The following is a 22335-nucleotide window of genomic DNA, read 5'->3' as shown; positions in this document are numbered from 1 at the left end:
ATAGAAAATTTATGACGTTTACAATAACTGTGCGTACAGTTTTCGTACTTTTACCAATAAAAATCATATACGGTATACGAAACAATCCAACATGCTCCAGAGAACTTAATTTGATGAAATGTACATTACGGAATTATTTGATTTAATAGAATCTAGTTAAGATCTGGGGTATTCAAGAATTCTCTGGGAAAAAACAAAACGGTATATGAACGCGTGGCTGGTGACTTTGCATAGCTTTTGAGTGCGGTATGTTCTCGTAGTACTATATTCAGATAATTGACATACTGTTTTTGTCCATCCAAAACCTTCTTGGAATATAGGCCTTGAGGTCTACCAACGAAACCGACGACAGCCGTGAGTTTCTTTTTTGTGGTCAATAGTCGTGATATCACATTCAACTAATTGGATCATTGTGGTAGTGTCTGTTCATCCAAAAACTACTAGCCTTCAAGATCTGCCAGCGCAAGGAACTACGTTAATGAGCTTTTTGTCCTTGGCCCATACTACCTGCAGTTCAAACCGAAAGATCTACCAGAATAAAAATGTGTATTGAAAAACTTAATCTTCACGCTCCATATTCACGCTTCACTGGAGTCCTTGCATAACTGAAAATAATTCTGAAACAACTCAGAATTGACAAGTAAGTAGCTTTATGACTATGAGCAGTATTGAAAAATTATACATAGGCTGCGGATTGTTTGTGTAGATCTTAAGATCTGTTTTCACTAAACAAGAAACTGGGACTGGAAGAGTGAGGGGACTGAATGAAACAGGTAGCTAGAATTGAAGAGTACAGTATTTTAAATGTTGGTTTGTGTATTGTATCTAGGTTCCAAGCAATTCTCGATAAAAAAGAATCACTTACAACTTTGACCTCTTCTTCAGATAATTTGAAAAGTACTTCAGTCCTAACATTGCACGTCCATTTAAATCAAAGTTAAGAAAATTTAGTTTAGATTTAGTATTCATTAGTATGAACTACCAATTGAAAACTTTACTGGGTTCCACAAAAGATCCTGCAGTTAATTTGAAAAAAAAATCTGGGGTATACCAAATCTCGTGTTTTCCTTGTGATAAATTATACATTGAACAATCAAAGAGAACATTAGAAATTAGTTTCAAAGAGCACATCGAAGAGATATCGAAAGCATCTAGGGAATCAGAAAGGTTACCTGATCATTTCAAGTCAAAAGTAGCAGAACATGCTTGAACCGATAATCATGAACTCAATCCAATGATATAAAAATCTTGAGACAAATTTCCAATCCATCAAAATTAGATACAGCCGACAAACATTGAAAATATTTAACTCTTCAATTCTAGCCAGCTGTTTCTTTCGGTCCCCTCACTCTTCCAGTCCCAGTTACCTGTTTTCTTCTAGTTATTACCTGTGCCCTTATCGCTTACGCTCTATATAAAAGGGATAACATTGTAGTTTTCTTACAACAGACTTTAAAATAGAATCACTAAAGAAGGATGTAATAACCTTTTTCGTTTTTTGAACGATATCGAACTAACTTGAGATCGTGAGGGAAGAAAAAATTTCAAAATTGTAGAGCCATAGTTAGGAGCTAGGGTGTGAAGATAAAGTACGGAAAGAGAGACGTGACAAGAGTCATTTTAGGCATCAGCGATGCGAATCATCCGAGTCTCTGATATGTCAGAAAGTAAAGGTCGTTTACCATTTACAATCCGAACCAGTATTAGCCGTTGTAGTTCTTGCTGCGCTACATTCCTGAGCCGGATATAAAAAAATTCAGGATATTTTTATAGAACAAGACCTGTTATTTGAATCTTAGTTTGTGAAAATTGGTTCAGCCATCTCCGAGAAAAGTTAATGCACTTATTTCCATATTTTTTGCACATTTTAGCCTATAATTTCGGAACCGGAAGTCAACCCCGGATAAGATTCAGCAGCTTCAGTTTGTGACAATCAATCCAGCCGAACGTAAGCGATTTTGTTTTATCGACTGACTTGGATGAGATGTAAAAGCGAACTGGGAAAGCGAATGATGTTCGAAGTGATAATTTTGTCTTTTGATTTTAGTGCGATCATTCACGAATGAGACAGTAAAACAAGATTCGTCGAAAAAACGGGACAATTCACGAATCTGATCCAAAGAAAGGCGTTTATATAATTCATTCGATTTCACAGATAATATCTTTTGAGTTGAGTCTCACCGTATTAAAAAAGGTACTGTCAGGATGCGTTGAAGACAAAGCTGTTTAAATTCCGGTACTTAAACTACTTTGAAATGTTCTGGTTTGTACTGTATTCAAAAATATGTATCTCGATGAGATGAAAAGGGAAGGCGATCTCTTTTCTTTGATAGTTTGAACGTTAGGCGCATCGCCCATTCCACTACTTCAAATATCCTGAATGGTTAGAGCGTACCAAATCTTTTTACTATTTTGATAATATACAGGAATCAAATGGAAACATTTGATTTTAGTTTACCATCTGCTCATCACCGGAAGCTTTTTTGTCGTGAATACGACTTACTTTACTATGGGATGCCTTTTCAAAATTTACCCTCTGAGAGAGTGATAAGTTTTTGATCGTGAATATCTATTGTTGTATCTAACGAATTAACATAATTTTTGCTACATGCTATCGGAAATATGCTCACAATTTTATAATAAAATATTCAGTTGTGTGACATAATCTCAAATAATTCGAAATTAAACTTTCCTGAAATGTTTGGTATAAACGAGTATCAAAGGGGATAATCCATAAGGCGCGTTTGCCTTGCTCGTATTTTTTAGGCTCATAGCTCAGTGATCTGTGAAAGGATTTATATAATCTAACTACCAATAGAATCGAAATTTTTCAACTTAAACAATTATAGCAAAAGCATTGAAGTATTTCGATAGTACACAGTTGAAAACCTGTCTCATTTGACCCATGTCAACACCAGCCAATCAGAACGCGTTCTGAGGAAGAGAACAAAATATCTGCTGCTGTACAACAAATCGTTCGAGAAAAATGTTCCGAAAAGTGTTGAATATCGTAGTGAGTTCCTCAATTTGGTCCTTCTGAATGCTAGAAACGAATCCCTACAGCATATTGATAGTTTCTTTCAATAAATTATGCAAATCCGAAATGTAATACTCGACATTAAAATTCTGTATGTGGCTATTTTTGTAGCCGTTAGAACCACCCAAACGAAAACACATAAAATGAAACCTCTTAACAAAAATTGAATCAGTTTGGATTCTATCGCCACTGCTGCTTGTGTCGTTTGCACAGCTAGTTTCGCTTTAGACAAAAGCGATTACGTCAAAGCTGCCGGTCATTTGCATTGATGAAAAAACAACGGTGGAGAGGTTCCACAAAATCATCTGTTCTAATGGCTCTAAAAGTTTTCTAAAGAACTATTAGGATTTCTTGCTCGCAAATCGAAGGTAAATATCCCCAGTTTAGTGCAAATCTAGAACAGTTTGGTTAGATTTTTGCACTTTTCGCTGTGTGAAATTTGTTGGGATTAGCAATATCCTACACTGATGTTTCGACCAGATGGGCGGACCCCTCTCAGTATCAGCTGTCAAACTACAAGCGAGCGCAACGAGTGCGCGCCTTTTTCTTTTCACTCCAAATCTAACCTCTAACCAGTTAAGTTCGTAATAAAAAGTTGTAAACGTTTATTGCGTTTTCACGTAATCGCTTCGGTATCACTGCCTTAAATCCCATTAGGTTATGGGCCCAGTGATCGCGGGTGACGGTTAAAGTGATATTTATACGGAAAAATGGACAGAGAAGCGGAAAATGCGAGAGTGCCACAGTTTGATGGATCAAACTACCCGCAATGGAAGTTCCGGATGCTGGTACTTCTTGAGGAACATGAGCTCAAGGAGTGCATCGAACAGGAAGCGGGTGAGGATGATGAGCTGGTGGTAAAGCAGGAGGATGCCGCTGATGTCCGTGAGGCGAAAACCAAAGCGATGGAAAAGCGACTCAAAAAGGATCGACGGTGCAAGTCGCTGCTTATTTCTCGAATAAGCGACAGTATGCTGGAGTACATCCAAGACATGCAGACTCCTCGGAAAGTTTGGCTGGCTCTGGAGCGGGTGTTTCAGCGGAAGAGTATCGCTAGCCGTCTTCATCTACAGAAGAAACTACTCACCTTGCGGCACGATGGTGGTAGATTGCAGGATCATTTCCTCACGTTCGAGCGGATCGTCCGGGAATATAAGTCAACCGGAGTGAACTTGGACGAGATCGATATCGTTTGCTACCTGTTGTTGACGTTGGGGCCGTGCTTTGCAACAGTGGTTACTGCCCTAGAAACGATGCCGGAGGAAAACCTATCAATGGAGTTTGTGAAGTGCCGTTTACTCGACGAGGAAATAAAGCGAAAGGGAGACAATGCTGGTCTGAACGGGAAAACAGCCGAAGCGGCTGCGTTCAGTGGATCGAGTGGTGCAAAACAGCAGAAAAAGAAGACAGAAGTGAAGTTTAAGTGTTTCGGATGCAATCGCCTTGGGCACAAGATTGCTGACTGTCCGGAAAACAAAAATAAGAAGAAGGAATCGAAGAAAACCAGTGCGCATCTGGGGAAAGGTGAAAACAGTGTTTGCTTTCTCGGTGTTAGTAATGGTTCCTCAAAAACGGATGAGGTGAGCTGGATCATCGATTCGGGGTCGTCGGAGCATTTGACGAACAATCGGGAGCTGTTTAAAAAGCTTGTCCCGATGAAGCAGCCGATGCGGATCTCCGTAGCAAAGGAAGGGGAATGCATCATAGCGAAGGAGCAAGGTGACATTACTGTGTATGCCGTCGTTCAGGGTGAATCGGTTCGCGTTACCCTTAAGAATGTTCTGTACATTCCGGAGGCTCGAGTGAACTTGTTATCGGTCCGGAAAATGGAAATGGCGGGACTAAAAGTGATTTTCGCGAACGGCGTAGTAAGTGTTGAACGAGGCACTGACGTGACTGCGGTTGGTGAGCGTCGCGGTAAGCTCTACGAGATCGATTTTTACCGCGAAAAACCACCCGATTCAGTGCTTTATTCGTGCGGTCGAATACCGAAAGAGCTCGAACTTTGGCATCGTCGGTATGGACACATAAGTGCCAAGAACTTAAAACTGTTGATCGAAAACGAAATGGTCGTCGGTATGAGTGCAAAATTCGCCAAGAAAGTCGGGAACGAAGTTGTTTGCGAATCGTGCGTCGCGGGCAAACAATCGCGTAAACCCTTTTCCGCGCGCGAGGGTAGACAGTCGAAGAGAGTTTTGCAGCTCATTCATTCGGACGTTTGCGGGCCGGTGACACCGGTAGGCATCGAAGGTGAAAGGTATTTCGTTACCTTCATTGATGACTGGAGTCGGTTTACGATCGTGTGTCTGATAAAAACAAAAGACGAAGTTCTTGAAGCGTTCAGAAATTACGAAGCTTTAGTGAGTGTCAAGTTCGGAAAGCGTATTTCGCGACTTCGTTGTGACAATGGCGGGGAATACAAAGGTCGCGAGTTCCAAAACTTTTGCAAAAAGAAGGGCATTCAAATTGAGTGGAACGTTCCCTACACTCCGGAGCAGAATGGAGTGAGTGAGCGTATGAACAGAACGCTTGTGGAAAAAGCACGCTCCATGCTAGAAGATTGCGGTATTAGAAAGAACTTTTGGGGACCGGCAATCCAGACGGCAGCGTTCTTAGTGAATCGGAGCCCTGCTAGTGCAATTACAGAAGGGAAGACGCCCTACGAGCTGTGGGAAGGCAACAAACCAAACGTTGGGAATCTACGAGCATTTGGCGTGAATGTGTACGTTCACATTCCGAAGGAGCGTAGAAAGAAGTTGGACACGAAGACCTGGAAGGGAGTGTTTCTAGGATATTCCTACAGTGGTTATCGTGTATGGGATCCAAGACGTAAGGAAATCGTCGTAGTGCGTGACGTCTTGTTTGTTGAGAACAAAGACGAAGTGATCCGCGGTGCTGATGCGGATGTTGAGCGTTACGATAATGTGTATCCAGTTCGTGTGATCGAGGATGTGTCCGATGATGAAAGCGAGGCTGGAGATGAGGTGATTCCGGATGACGCGGCTGAACCAGATGAAGATTCCGATGATGATGCAGAGGAAGATGACTATGGCAGCTGTGGTGATAAAACAATCATAGAAGAAGAGAACGCAGTTCCACAGAATGAATCTCCGGATATTCGACGATCTGAGCGGGAGCGAAAGCAACCCGGTTGGCATAGCCAGTACGATCTTGACTATACTGGATATGCTTTGAGTGCAACAAGTTTCGTTAACAACCTACCAAGTTCGTTAGCCGAAATGAGGAAGAGACCGGATTGGGAGAAGTGGAACGAAGCCATTCGAGAGGAGATGGATTCTCTCATGCGGAATCAAACATGGACGTTGGTGAAACTTCCTAAGGGTCGTGTGCCAATTACATGTAAATGGTTATTCAAAGTGAAGCAGAATGAAGCTGACGGAGAAGAGCGCTACAAAGCAAGGCTCGTGGCGCGTGGTTTCAGTCAGAAGGCCGGTTTTGACTACACAGAAACCTACTCGCCGGTGGCGCGATTGGATACCGTGCGAGTTGTCCTTGCAATTGCAAACGAGCAAAGAATGGCAGTTCATCAAATGGATGTGAAAACCGCATTCTTGAATGGGCGATTGGAGGAAGAAATTTTCATGACCCAGCCGGAAGGTTTCGAACAAGGAAGCGATCTAGTGTGCCGTCTTCAGCGTTCTCTGTACGGGTTGAAGCAGGCGTCGAGAGCATGGAATTCGAGATTTCATGAGTTCGTGGTACGTCTTGGTTTCTGCCGAAGTTCAAGTGATCCTTGCCTCTATATAAAAGGGTCTGGAAACAGCCAAGTGATCCTTGTACTGTACGTGGACGACTTACTGGTGGTCGGTCGTCAGCTGAAGGCAGTAGTAGCAGTGAAGCGGTGCTTGACCAACGAGTTCGAGATGAAGGATGTTGGCGAAGTGCGCGGTTTCCTAGGCATGAGGATTGATCGAGACGTTGAGAGCAGATGCCTACGGATCAGTCAAAGAGGGTTCCTGGAAAAGCTGCTGTATCGGTTCAATATGTCCGATTGCAAATCGGTTTCGACACCGATTGAATGCCGCTTACGCTTGAAGAAAGGGGATGAAGCAGACAGAACCGATAAACCGTATCGAGAACTCATCGGTTGTCTGACTTACGTTGCGTTGACTTCACGACCAGATCTGTGCGCAGCTGTGAGTATCCTGAGTCAATTCCAAAGCTGCCCAACAGAAGACCATTGGGTACACGCAAAGAGAGTGTTGCGTTACATCAAGGGAACGTTGGATTTGGGGCTGGTGTTCTCAGCGAAGGATGATACACCAGTAATTGAAGCTTTTGCGGATGCGGACTGGGCGAACGATCCTATCGATAGGCGTTCGTTGACTGGATTTGTCTTTCGTGTGTGTGGCGGATCTGTGAGTTGGTTGACCCGGAAACAATCAACTATTTCGCTATCGTCTACGGAAGCCGAGCTTGTGGCGCTGTGTACAGCAGTATGCCATGGTGTTTGGCTGGTTCGTCTGATGAAGGAGCTATCGAAAGTACCGGAAGGTCCAGTAGTGTACTACGAGGATAATCAGTCCACAATAAAGGTCGTGCAGGAAGAACGAGATACCGGTCGCTTGAAACACGTCGATGTGAAACACCGATTCGTACGTGATCAGATTCAGCGAGGGTGCATTGTGGTTCGTTACATACCAACTGGCGAGCAAGCAGCTGATGCGATGACCAAGGGTTTGCCGGTAGGATTGTTTCGCAAGCATCGAGCCAGCATTGGGTTGGCAGACTTCGGATATTGAGCGAGGGTGTTGGGATTAGCAATATCCTACACTGATGTTTCGACCAGATGGGCGGACCCCTCTCAGTATCAGCTGTCAAACTACAAGCGAGCGCAACGAGTGCGCGCCTTTTTCTTTTCACTCCAAATCTAACCTCTAACCAGTTAAGTTCGTAATAAAAAGTTGTAAACGTTTATTGCGTTTTCACGTAATCGCTTCGGTATCACTGCCTTAAATCCCATTAAAATTCACAGTAATCGAGAACTAGTAAAGCCTTCTTTGTTTTTTGCGAAAAATGTTCCAGAGTTTAATATCGTAGAGAATTACGCAATTTGACCCTTCTGAATGCTAGAAACGAATCCCTATAGCATATTGATAGTTTCGTTCAATAAATTAGGCCTATTGTATCATTGATCAACCCAGCGAATTAATGTTTGCTTTATTGGAAGATTATAATCGGTTGTAAACGCTACACCTACATCAACCATATCAGTATCGCACCCACGGACAACAGTTCAACCTGGAATTAGATGACGAAAGTCAGCGGCATTCATCGGAATTCGAATTCAACTCATCAGTCTCCATCACAAACGCTTTCATAAAAGGTTCTTTCCAGAGCTACCATTATTTTATTATAAAGAACTATACTGGTTATTTCATAATATTTGTGTTTCAGAATGTTAAATGTAACTAATCTGTACTTTAGTTTAGGTGCATCGTTTCCAATTCTACATACAATTTCATACAATTGATCAACTGATTGATATTCGGAAGTGTTAAGGAACATGTCAGCTGTTTTCGTATTCACGACATCCAGTTATGTCTCTGACATTACCCACCCGCCTTTTTGCGAATAAAATCAAATTCCTGCCACTGATAAGACAATACTAAGTATACCCTCCAGCTCGTCGAGGTCGATTTATTGAGCCAATATTGATACGAATAATCCAAAACGGCAGCAATAGAGATACAACATTAACCTTTTCGATGATAAAAAAGTCTTCTATAACGCCGTTTTTTATATCGCGCAACATGATGAAAACAGGGATCGATTACGCAAATTGCTCGAAATGAACATTAATATTTCACGAGGGACATTTGTAAATTAGTTATCAAGTGCCCGAGTTATAAAATCAATATTCGAAACGGAAAAAAATATCACAACTAAAAAAAGCTGACATCCCTTCCCCACATGAACGTGGCCAAACCCTGACCGTAAAAGAACTCGCTACCTACCGCTGAATTATTTATTAACATTTTTCTTCGTCATCGTCATCATCATCCTGCGTTCTGTTGCCGGCTGTCGATGTGGATGGGGTTTTCTGGTTTGCATGTATACACGCACCGAAATCAAGCAGCCCTTTGTGCAGCACAAAGGACTAACTAACCGACTTTAGTAAGCAAGCAGGCGAGCAAGGCAAGCGGTCACCGTGGTAAGTTAACAGGACCGTCAGCAGCAGCAGCAGGGTGGCGTGTATGTTTCGAGGGTACGCTTTCCTGGTTCCGCCAGTGTGACACTTGGACGGAATCGATAGTACCGCACATCGTCGCAAGCAGCAGCGACCAGGGTTCCACTGGGCTTCCCAGTAGGACGGATCTAACATTCGTGACGCGGTCTTTGTTGGTGAAGGAAGTCCTTATGCGGATTGTGAGGTTGCACTTTGGCGGCTCCATCGCGGCGGCTTGGAAGTTTGTGAATATTTGCTTTGATAAAGTGTGCGGTGGGAGTTGTTTGGTGTGGGGTGGGCTGGCTCACCGGCTGCTTACCCGAGCAACAATGACGAAATACGATACGGATCTAGCCAATGTGAATGAAAAGTGATGATATGTTGGTGTGGTGTTTGCTTGGTGCTGCACGGATGCGGCGCCGCTGTGGATTGACCTATTTTTGGCTGGATATAAAGCGTTTCATCGTATCGAGAAAGCGTTGAACCAACTGGTGGCGAAACAGGGGTTTTCCGATCTAGATGGAATGTGTAGGAATGAAACAACAAGTGCAAGTTCTATTTAGGAAAATAGTTGAAGCAGTTGGAAGCATCATTAGCGTGCCATAACGTGGGCAGTGACAACGGGAAAAAGCCACCGTAACTTTTATTCCTCTATTGACATGTTGTACAGTTTGATCTCTGGATACTCAAACAAAAAAATGATGACAACTAACGGAATGATGGATAAATAACTTTTCCTTTTGCAAAAAGTTTTGCTATACGACACTTCGTTACTCTTGCTTCCAATATGAATAGAAGTTATTTCCGTTCAATGATAATAAGTTTTCCGATTTGAATGTCGCACAGAAATGTATTTCTAAAACTTCCAAAGTAAGGTTGAGTTTTGTGGGGTTAAATATTTCGATGAAGCATTTCTTAAAACCAATTGGAATTTTTCGTAGCAGTAGATACAATATTTCTACTCATGTCACCACGAAATAAAGCAAATAGCCGCAGTGTGAGTCGTTCCTTTGCCCCAATTTACCACATAGCCAACCCCAAAAAACGTCTGATCATAAATGTTTCTGTCGTCTTTGTGTTTTTTTTTATAGCTTTCCTCTGACATAATATGGTGAACAGCCAAGTGTCACTGCATGACGTCATCCTTTTTATGTTTTGCCGTATGGCACTCCTTCCGATTTTGGTAGTTTTTCTTGTCTTTCGTCGGTTGCCTATGTTGATGCAGAGTGTGTGCGGTTGCACATTTGTTGGCAGGGACAAAAAACGAATGGATAAAGCTAAGAGCTCATAGGTGTCGGATGAGCAGTCATGCATCATGCATTAATAAACGCACATACATGGTTTTAGGTGTCATGTACAGGATGGATAGAAAAATAAATAATCCATTTCGAATTATTCATAGTAATAAAAAGCGCACATTCGAATATGGGGAAAGATTTTAAGTTATAAATCATGGCTTCTCAAATATCAAACATAGAATAATTTAACTGTTTTATTAGAATGAACTCAAACGGGTATATCAAGCATGGTGATGTTTCTAAGACTTTTAAAGTTTTCCATAAACAGAGGAGTTTAGGAGTTGAACCACATTCTTGCATCAGCTATTTCTCGTTGCTAAGTGTCTCTTCGTCCACAGAATGAATTTCACAATATACATGATTTTATCAATCGTATTGGCAGGATTGCATCCCCGGAATTGTCGACTCTGTCTCGGTATTACTGTTGCAAAAGTTTTGTCCCATGACAGTATCTTATTGGTGAATATCCAGTTCTATATTACCCCAAGTGACGAAAACTTGCGCGGAGACAACAGACTGTTTACTGTAAGAAAAGGTCGAACGAAATGGGCTACCGAATAGTTTTGTTCACAGTTTCGAAAATGGGCTCATATATATTAAACTTGATCCCTTTGTTCAGTATTGACAAGCATCAAATCAAGTAAAAAATCTTCTTCAATTGGAAGTTACTTGATAATAAATTTAAACTTCGAATCGTTACAAAAAGTCCATGAAACATTAAGCGAGTGAGAACAGCAATTTATTGGTCATTGACACTATACTGCTTGACCCAAACATAATGATAGGCAATTGCTGTAAGACAATCAAATCATTACTTCATGATTTATTTTGCCATTCGTTTGGGCATAAAATTGTCATCGCGAGGCAGAATGAAATAGTTCATAGATGAGTTGTATAGATTTGGAAGGGTTTTTCGTCGAACCGAGGTCACCCTGCAGCGAGTAATATTAATAGACCATTATTATTTTCTTTCGTCCGAATTATATTTAATGGGTTCGCTATGACGTATGTAGTCGCCATGAATTGTTTACCAATATTCAATCAAGAACAGATTTGAATAAGATTGTCGAATGAAATAGCACAACGGAAATTTTGCCGATTACTCGACTTACCATCCAAAATTGGATACATTCAGATTTTTTGAGAGGATTAGGATTTGACTTTGAAAAAAAAATGAAAAATTGATGAAATTTTATTGGAATAGATAGATCCAACTTTGGGATTAGATCCAACTTTGGCACACTCTCTCCAACATATCGACCGGTATTTCTCAAGTAAATGCTTCAATTTTGGATTCCAGTACGTCAATTGATGCTGGTCGATCCTTGTAGACATGAGCCTTAACATGGCCCCACAAGAAATAGTCAAAAGGGGTGTAAGGAGTGTATCGAAAAATAGTTAGCAATATTGATGATTGAATAAAAAAGCGAAAAAACATATTTTGACATCAGTCAGAGGAGGAGCCTTATGCCTTCTGTACAGTGGCAGAATTCTCTTCTTCAAACATTCTTCCTCGTACACTTTGGCGTTAGTTGTGCCCTTCGTGAAGAAAATCGATGACCGCAAACCACAGGTACAAATTGCTTGTCAGACCAACACCTTCTGCCCAAACTTTTCCATCGCCACCGTGGTGTCAGCGTCGTCCAGGTCCTGGTACACCGATTTCGTATAATATTGCGGTCCGGGTAGCGCTCGAGAGTCTTCCTTGGCGTAGGTTTCGTCGTCGATCAGGATGCATCTGTCTTTATTCTGTAGAATCTGGTTATACAGTTTTCGCGCTCTTGTTTTGGCCTGAACTTGCTGTACCAGGGACTTTTTCGGCACCTTCTGTTTCTTGTACGTTTTCAGGGAGTTCCGAACTTTGATCCGTTGAATCATCCCAATGCTGGTGATGAACTGCTTGGCCAAATCCCGCGTCGACGCCGATGCATTTTTCCTGATGTACTCAACCACTTTTAAGTCCCGGCGTGGCTGGCTGGAACCCGTTTTCCTACCGGCGGGGGAAAACCCTTTATGGAAAGGGTCTTACCAAACTTCTCGATAATATTTTTGACACTTTCACTATAGACCAAACTCAACAAGTTTGACAATGACACAAGACCCGATTCACGCGTGATCTGTCAAAAACAGTGTTGCCAAAAAGATACCAGCAAAAAATCACCCTTTATTTGGTTTGGCTTGAAGAAGCAATACCACTGCAAAAATAGTTCGAAAGTTGTTCAATACTACTGTTATAGCGACGCGAAAACTCGAATCGAATGCACCTATTTTCATCTTACTCTTAAGGTCAATCTATCGAACAGAGCCAGCAGATTTCAATCTAGTTAATGGTTTTCGTACTGGAGCCGTTACCCCAAATGACATTCGTCTTCATCTTTTTACTCTCTTTAGAGTATTATGATTGAGGCTTTTCAAGCCTATTTTTATCAAACTTTATTTCTTGTTAGTAAAATGTCGTCTCCAAAATTTAGAAATAAGTATATACTCACAATTTCAACTTAGGAGAGATCGGGGCTAAGCAGGACATTTTTAGGAAATTGATAGAAGCAACCATTGAAACTAAGTTTTTACCCCAGGTTATTTAAACCGTTGTGTAGCTTCAATCTTCAGCTACAATTCTTTTGTGGTTTGGAAAAATATTCATTAGTTTCCGTAAAAAGTCGCGAAGAAGTGACCCACCCAAAATTCAAAATTTCAGTAACTTCAGAAAACACATCTAGATCTACTTACTTCAACGTTCAGCTATCATTTTCAATTTCTGACTTAGAATGCATTAAGTTATAACCAGTTCTAAGTTTTAATTAGTTTATAAGTTTTGGTTATATAATAAGTCATAAATTATTTTTTATTTGTTTCAGCGTGTCTTATAAGTTCACAATTGTACTATGTTTACGAAAGCACGTTTTCTTCCTGATCCTACTAACGTTTCACTCCTCTACACTCTAAATCATTCCGCGTCATTCCTTTTCCTAAATCCGGTTACCGAGAACAGTGCAGACAACTCATGCTTTCGTATAATTGCTACTAGATTTTTTCGATCTATTTGCTTGGTTATGATAAGTGCTTCAAATTCGTCTATCGACCTGTTTAGTGATCCTTTCAAATGATAAATATCTCTCGAACGAGTAACGGATAATTAAAAGATAATTGGTAAACAAGTTTTGATAACTGAAATCAGTGTTGGTGATTGGGGATAATTTGACAGAAGCTGCTCGATATTTCTCTATATTGTATACAACATTTTCAATTCGGTAGATGATGCTACAAGAACTCCTGTCTCTCAATGCATGAACTGTGAGATGATTTTTCTACATTTCTTCACACCACTTCATACTCTGAGTATTTCACGGGCCTTAAAAACAATTTACAGTCTGATAATGATCGGTGCTGTGTGGAATTTACCAAGAGAGCATCGCAAGTTGACAATTATCGCAGAAAATCGAATCGATGATTCAACTTGATGATTCTCATACTAGGTTGCAATATTTCAAAATCCTTGTGTGGAGCATTCACAGACATTTTCATAAACACAACTCATACAAAGGTTATACGCACATAGTTAGAATAAGCAGCAATAGTAAAATGATTCTATCGCAACGATCAACTGTCCATAAAGAATCGGATCGCGAATCGAGAATAAGCGACTGTTTGTTACTTCAGAGAGAATCCCCACAGCAGCGTACTAACCTTTGATTCTCAGACAGGTCATCGAGAGAAATTCGCTCTCGCACTGATGTCAATTGTATGTTAAATGAACCATGCCAGTTTGTTATTGCTGCGGTGATATCCGTCTCTCTTTGATGGCACTGATTGAATCGTGTGAAGAGTTGGTAGAGAGCGTTCTTTGATATGATAAAAGCCACTCTTGACTGAAATATTGTTCTCAGACGACCTGGCAAACGACCATAATTAGGATAAAGCAGGGCCCAAATAAATGATATAAATAAATAAATCAACCTTCATTAGAATTATTTACAATACGTCACTGTTCATCCTAAAAAGTATAACATTATAGATTTACCATTACTGGCGATAAATGGAAATTCAAATAAAAAACCACAACCCTTTGTTTGATCATCGAGTTGATTCTCATGTTAATTCATTCGAACTTACACGCTGTTGTCAAATGAGTTATTAGGTTTAGCAAGATGATATCACAAATGAGTTCGAGAAGAATAAAGTTCATGTTTAAATGTACCGGTGGTTTGATCACATTTCTAATAACAAGTATTCAAATTAGAATGAACACGTAACCAAATGATCGTTAGCTGTCACATGATGTTCATTCAGTGAATTTTATGAGTTTATGTCATGTTTGTGCAAAATTTAATTGAAACTGACAGCTTCATTAGGTTTGATACAAAATGAACTGGATCAATGCAGCTTGATATGTATTGGTGGTATGTTTACAATTTCATTGCAACTTAAATGTGTGGAATTGAAAATGCATGCAAAAACCATCGATAGCTTTCAAACATGAACTCTTTTTCAGAGTTCATTTGTGATATCATCTAGTAAAATCTGATTGGATTTGTAAACTGAGTATGAAAAAGTTCATCTATTTAAACGCAAGTTCGCTTGATTTTTTCATAGTGCGTAATCACACTTTGAAAAAATCCAGTGAACTTGTCTTTAAGTAGATGCAGATAGAAGAGGCGCCACAATTCACTCAATTTTACACCTCAAAGCATGTAAGTTTTAATCATGTACAGCTTATTCAACTAAATTTTACTGTGAAATTGGCACAAAACTTTAATTTGCTTTGAATGGATGTAATATTTTGTTGTCGCTCAAGAAATTACGGCATGTTTGAATTAGCGACGTGCGTAATTTTTGGTTTTTCTAAGAGTGTACTCATTTAGAAAAATCGTGTAAATTTACGTCATTAAAGATGCACATAAAAGGAGCGTCGTAATTCACTTAAATTTGCAATTCAATGCGTCTAAAGATAAGGCATATCTTCAACTTCACAGTTGTTTTAGATGAAATTTACATTGATACAGACAAAAAAAAAATTTTACATATTAATAGATTTACATCTATCATTGTGCCATCATCGAAAAAATTGCGACATGCTTGAATTTACGTCAAGCGTAAATTTATATTTTTCTAAGAGTGTAGAAATGGTTATTCAATTGAAGATAAATTCAGTGCAGAAGCTATGTCCGCAAACTTGACTGTGAATCGGCAGATATCTTAAATAAGTTGCTGATATGTTTTTGATGCAGACAGTTTTGAAGACTTTCGAAAATCATTATTTTTCGTAAACATTCTTCAAGAAGTCTGAAAATTCTTAAAATCGCCGTGGTATTTGTTTTTGCAGAACCGATTCCGTGTATTATTTTTTTCATAGAGATTTGGAAGTACGCAGGATTTTTTAACGATTTGAAATTTTCACCTGACATCTCTGATTCAGTGAGTTCCACTTCAGTATTGGAGTAAGAAAAGGGATACGTTGACAGTTAATGACCAGAAAGATTCATTTTCATGAAGTGATTTCTTTCGAACAGGCATATTTTCCGCACAGGTCAGACGGATCTTGGAACAATTTTTCAACGGTTTTGTGTTATTTCATAATTTTGCGGCTTGTCGATCAGCTTGTATTTTCATATTCTATCAAATTAGTATACTACTAACGAGCGATAAACGTACGAGAAAACGTGAGAATAATGAACGGCAGAAACAAAAATTTGCGGAAAAGAATATTCTTCGGAACCAGAATATGAACCTACAATCTTCATCGTGTAGCCTTCTGGAATGTTAGAAGTAGTTGGTAGGTTCAAGACTTGCTTATGAGGGTTGCATTTGCGCAAGTTTCATTCACAAGCTGTTGCAGTGTCATCTAACTATAACTTTAGTTTTATGTTTTGGTGGGTAGAAAGGAAAGTGAAAAATACTGCACAGACTGGGACGAAACTATTCGTAAAAGTGGTAAAGAGATATACAAAAAATTGGTATCCAACCAGCAAGTGCTGATAGTGAAATTAAATTGGTAGCTGCGTTGTGAGAAATGTTCAGCCGCAGGGGCATAATCGATAATTTAACTCCGTAACACCGGTACAAAGGTGGACATGTACCAATGTTTGTTTCAATTAAGCTGATTTCGATGTTGTGTCTCAATTTTTGAGTAGTTTAACTGATAAATCGAAAAGTTACGGATTTAAGTCCCGTCTTGGTGGTATCTTTTTCGCAAATTTCCGTTTCTGCTCTTCCCCTTCATCAGTCATTTTCGCGTTTGGGTTCTAATAAGAAGTCAAAATTTCAAATCCTTCTATCGAAGATATAATTGACTATTTCGCTGAAACTTGTTTTTGGTGGAGCAGAATCAATTTAGTAAGTAGTTGTTTTAAGCAAAACAACAATAAGGTGTAAGCGAGAGTATAAGCTACAAAGCTTCGAACGATTCGTTTATGAAGGAAAACACTAAAGTTCGCTCTATAAATTCACACGAAAAGGTTAAAGAAAGTCTCGTTTGAAATAGCGGAAATGAAAATTAGCGAAAAAAATACCACAGAAGCGGGAATCGAACTCGATTCACGCCTTTTTTCGTGAATCTTTATTTCTACTATATTCCATTCCATTCCAACCCGTCTTTGAGCCTGTTTTCTCGTTGGGTACTGCTAAAAGTGCAACCTAAGCTCGAAAACATCATACGTTTTAGAAATAAAATATATACTTCGACTTCGTCTTTACTTCAAATCGATAAAATTTGACAAAGATATACTAGTCACTGAAGGCAAATGAAGGTCCTCGTGCTTCGACCTGAAGTGAATCAAGTCACGCACGTTTTTAACCTATTAATTACGAGGCGTTAGCTAACGGTTGCGTGCGTTCGGAACAGGCCAAGCTCTAAATGTTTTATAACCCAATGAAAGTGGGTGTTCCTTTGGGTATGGTGGATTAAGCAGTTGTTAATGCTTTGTGAAGAGGAAAACGAAAAACCATGTGGTGGTTGATTTTTTACTAAAAAGAACAAAAACACTTTGTGATTGACATATTTTTTGAAGAAATCAGTAATGAGATATCGATGTAAATGCTTAGATATTTCAGTTTTATCGTTCTGCAATATTTGTCTAGTAATCACCTGCTTGTAAATGGCATGTGGTATGTGGACGGTAAACTTTATTTCAAATCAATATTGCGGTGGAAAAAATGTAAGTGATCGAAGTCACGCAGAGTTCTATTTTTGTTAGTTGTTGTTAGATTTCGCCTTTGTTTTCGTTTCTGTAATGGAATAACTGAAATGATATAGTTTAAAAAGAGTATTGAACTGATAACAAAATGTTAGAATGGTCACCCCAATATCCAGAACCGCACATTAATAGATACTTAATTCCTACCGTGATTCTGACGGAAAATTATTGGTTGCTACGTAAACGTTAACACGTACAATGGGAAAAGCGTCAGGTGGAACTGAATCGGTTAGCACCATATGTTAACGCTTCCAATCCATTCCACGATGAATCCTCTTCGAACCGAATCGAATACTGCAATCCACCGGTTTATTCCACAGTGCATACGTGGTCAATTAATTATTTAATCTTCCAGCTCTCGCTAGAAACCACAACATCACGTCAACCAACGGTTCCGGCTTATGTTTTCTAGTTTTAAAAATCGGTGTTAGTTGGACAGAACTTAACTACATACATAGGTGCAAAAGCGACTGGAATAAACTTGGTATCCGAATTTATGTTCCACGGATAAAAAACCTAATTAAGCTTAATTGGATGGCAGTGAAAACTGGCCATATGAAAATGAACTAATTGCAAGGCTACGGAAGATGTCAGAAAATTAGATTATGGTTATTCTGAATACTGTTGTACTAATGAGTTTTGCACATGTACAAACAAGATAAATGTTCGCAGCTTCTCGGGGATGTTGTAAATGTTGCACGGTGGTGATAATTTGACCTCATTTTTATTCCAACGCTAGCAGAAAATACTGCAAGTCACACAATTTAGATTTCGTATTTTCCTCTTTTTCTTTTGCAGCAATTCGAAATACGCAATCGACGCCAGAGGAAATCCTCACTTCGGTTGTAAACAAACCAATGTGAAAATAAAGCAAATGTTGAGCTGTGATAACTTAGTCAAGAAGGTAATATGATCCCACGTATGTGACCTGATAGCCAGCAAATAAGACTAACTTAGGCAACTTGGTTTGTACGTTTCTACTAGAAGGTAAGAGAAATTGAGGAGAAAGTGAATGTGATACGAAACCATGACCAAAGTGTACCGAAATCGTCATGCTTACGGTGTGTTATCGTACATCAGTTAAGTGTTGGATTAGTTTTGACAGTGATTGTATTATTTTACGGTGGTTAGCTTGCGTTGAGCAAAAACAAAAAAATACATAATCAAAAAAAGAAAGCACAGAAAATCCAGCTAGAAAACACTTAACGTGAACTGTGAAGTAAATGGAACGATAGTATGGATTTGATATCCCTACCACCGTGCTCCCGACGCTTGGACACTGGGAAAATGGCCAGCACCAGTGAAGGCCAACAAGGTATCATCACTAGGACAGGGAGTGTAACGAGCGGACTTTCACCAACAACAACGATAAAGATTTCTACGACGTTCCTGAAGGTGAGTCGTCCTTATTGTGTCACTTTCCACCTTGTCGTGGGTCACCGACAGATCCGACAAATGATGAAGTTATGTTCAAGGTTTTGCATTTTCTTACAGTGCGTTTCTTAGGAGATTTTAAATTTATAATCTACTTTGCTTCGTTATAGAGTACTTGGCTATTTACTCTGCTACAAATCAGAAGGAACTACATTTGCTGTAAGTTCACTGTTGTGGCATTTTAATATGCAATCGAATGTATGCCCCTCATTCCAAATTTCATTCTTTTCCAATTGCTGAACTAGTACGATACTCATGCATTCAAGTGCCATGGAAATACTAGCTCGGAACCGGATATGTGCAACCCTCCACGTTGCCTCAAACCAGTTGCAGCACAGACTGAAGAATTGTGACGCCATCCAGCCGGTTGCTGTTTGATCCGGCTAACCTTTTTCAGCTGAGATTCGGTCTTCGTTATTCGTGCCATATACGTGCTATTTTTACGTAGTCTGCACGCAACAGTAGAGGTTTTTTTGCCATTAAAAAAAACTGGGGCTGTTGCGCTTCGGGTGCTTTCGAATAACACTCTTAGTTTTGTCGTAGTGAGATTGTGAACTCTAGGAAGTGAGAGAAAATTGTATAATGAAAATTGATCAATTTTCAGATCATTTTTATGGACACTCGTTTTTTTCTGATCCCTTTATTCGATTTTGTTCTTGCAGAGGCAGAGTATTTCAATAAGAGCCACTATCAAAATGAAACAAATGCAGCAATATTGCAAAGTATCGTACTACTGATTAATATCCATTAGGCAATACTGTTTGTTAATAACAGTTCGACTGAAAAGTTCGTATCGTTTAATGGAAACACTCATTTCTATGCCGAAATTCGTTTTTATTATTCAAAATAATTGCCATCAGAGGCGATACAACGATTATAGCGATCTTCCAACTTTTCGATACCATTTTTGTAGTACGATTTGTCCTTGGCCTCAAAATAGGCCTCAGTTTCAGCGATTACCTCTTCATTGCTTCTAAATTTTTTACCAGCGAGCATTCTCTTGAGGTCTGAGAACAGGAAAAAGTCACTGGGGGCCAAATCTGGAGAATACGGTGGATGAGGGAGCAATTCGAAGCCCAATTCGTTTAATTTCAGCATGGTTTTTCGTTGTTGTTTTTGATCGATTGTGAGCTCACGCGGCACCCATTTTGTACAAAGCTTTCTCATATCCAAATATTCGTGAATAATATGTCTAACACGTTCCTTTGATATCTTTAGGATCGATCAAGTTCACTTTACGGTCATTGAAAATCATTTTGTGGATTTTTTTCACGTTTTCATCGGTAACAGCCTCTTTTGGACGTCCACTGCGTTCATCGTCTTCGGTGCTCATATGACCAGTACGAAATTTTGCAAACCACTTACGAATTGTTGCTTCGCCCGGTGCAGAATCTGGATAACACTCATCAAGCCATTTTTTGGTATCGGCGGCACTTTTTTTCATCAAAAAGTAGTGTTTCATCAACACACGCAATTCCTTTTTTTCCATTTTTTCACAATAACAAAAGTAACTTCACTCAAAATGCAATATCTCACAAACTAATAATCAGACAGCTGTCAAATTTATACACGTATCTTTTGAAGGTTGGTACTAACTGAAAATGGTATGGATTTAATTCTAGTGGCGCCCTCTCATAGAAACGATACGAACTTTTCAGCCGATCTGTTAGTTATTTTATTGGATACCATGCTACCTACATTGCATGACTAGTGCTATCGAATGGAAATTGTAGCAGATTTTATTCAGAATTTTTGATTTTAATTCAATTTACATATCGGTGCAACTAAAACAGTGTACGAATATGGAATGTGGACATCTATTGCAAAAAATCAATTCTGATTTTTAGTTTGAGCAGTTAGTTGAATTTATCACAGAGAACAGACCTCCAAGTTAGTACAAACTTTTTCTAAAGAGCTGTGTTATGCTTATGACAGACATGTGATATCGGAATCACTGTACACCGTGAAATCACGTGTCTGTCACCCTGAATCACGGTGGTATCACGCGAGCATCATGATACAACGGTGATTTCTGTACTACGGTCATTGATCGTTGTACTGTACAAAATCACATCACTGTTTACTGCTACCAGCGCCATTGGCGAGCAATGGTGAACTCATGAAACAATATTTCCTTCTTTTAGGCATCAAATAATAAACAACCATCGTTTTATTTTGCAAAAAAATCCCGATTAAATGCTAACAAGCAGCAAAAAACATATATACTTTGTCAACGTTTTAGCATATTTTCAAAATGCAGCCAACAAAGAAATGTTCATAAATTTGATGAAGGTTTGAAATACAAATAAGGAAAACAATATATTCATTTATTGTTGAAATGGATTTAAAAACATAATGATTCATATTTTGAATGCACATGTGGTAATAATAAACGATAAATATCCAATAGCAAACATAAACCAATTGAGTGATCATCCTGTTTATTGAAGACCTATATTGAATTCTGGAAACTCTAATTCTAATAATTACTTTGTCTTATATCATCAGGTTGAATGCCGTTGGATAGAAAGAAAACTTGTTTTTAAATTGTTTAGAAAGAGAGTATTAGTAGAGAAGTAGAGTAGAGTATGAATAGATAAACAGCGAATCATGTTTTTCAGTGTGGGGAAGTTGAAGCAGAACACGTACCAAGTAACATATTCAATTTAATAAATACTCGTAGTAGTTTTCAGTGTTACTTCATAAACATAGCATAACAACTTTAAAATACCTAAAATCCCAATAAAACCATTATGAGATTATATTCCAGTTTAGTAGACTATTTTTTATAAGATAAGATTTATGAAGCAAAAAGAAGTATCAAACCTATGTCAAATCTATTTTGGAATGATTTAAAATTCAAGAAGGTTTTAAAATCTGGTTTATGATAAACATAATCCTTTTTATGAAAATTTCGCATGGATAGCATTTTTCTGGAATATGTGTGTGTGCCATGCCGTTTTTGATGGTTACATACTAAGATTATTTTAGATTTTTTTGAGGCTCAATGTTAAAAGTTTAGGCGCTCCTAATTTTATCGTGAATATGCGGGTGAAAAAGGAATTATGACTGAACACCTTGAAATTTATGCGGATTTATTCAAAGTCGACATGATTTACAAACAAAATTTGGTAATTCATCACCTTTTTGGGTAGAAATCATTTTTTTTTTTCATAAAAAAAG

At 39.0% G+C, this 22335-nt stretch overlaps 1 protein-coding gene across 3 annotated transcripts in view; it reads left to right on the top strand.

Annotated features, from left to right (window-relative positions):
* Window positions 1-22335, top strand: part of LOC131431123 (plasmanylethanolamine desaturase 1) — a 66784-nt gene that overhangs the window by 355 nt on the left and 44094 nt on the right. For 2 of the 3 annotated variants that reach the window (XR_009229650.1, XM_058596635.1), the window contains exon 2: window positions 18517-19113. Coding sequence is in view for 2 of the 3 variants with exons in the window: in XM_058596635.1 (XP_058452618.1) it covers window positions 18955-19113 (159 nt within the window). In the remaining variant the exon portion in view is untranslated. Of the gene's footprint in view, window positions 1-9332; window positions 9469-18516; window positions 19114-22335 lie in introns of those variants that run through there. The other variant, XM_058596636.1, reaches the window with a different exon arrangement.

The sequence above is a fragment of the Malaya genurostris genome, chromosome 2 (genome assembly GCF_030247185.1).
Source record: "Malaya genurostris strain Urasoe2022 chromosome 2, Malgen_1.1, whole genome shotgun sequence".
Taxonomy (NCBI): domain Eukaryota; kingdom Metazoa; phylum Arthropoda; class Insecta; order Diptera; family Culicidae; genus Malaya; species Malaya genurostris.
Note: the sequence above shows the minus strand (reverse complement) of the source record. Positions and strands in the feature narration are given on the sequence as shown.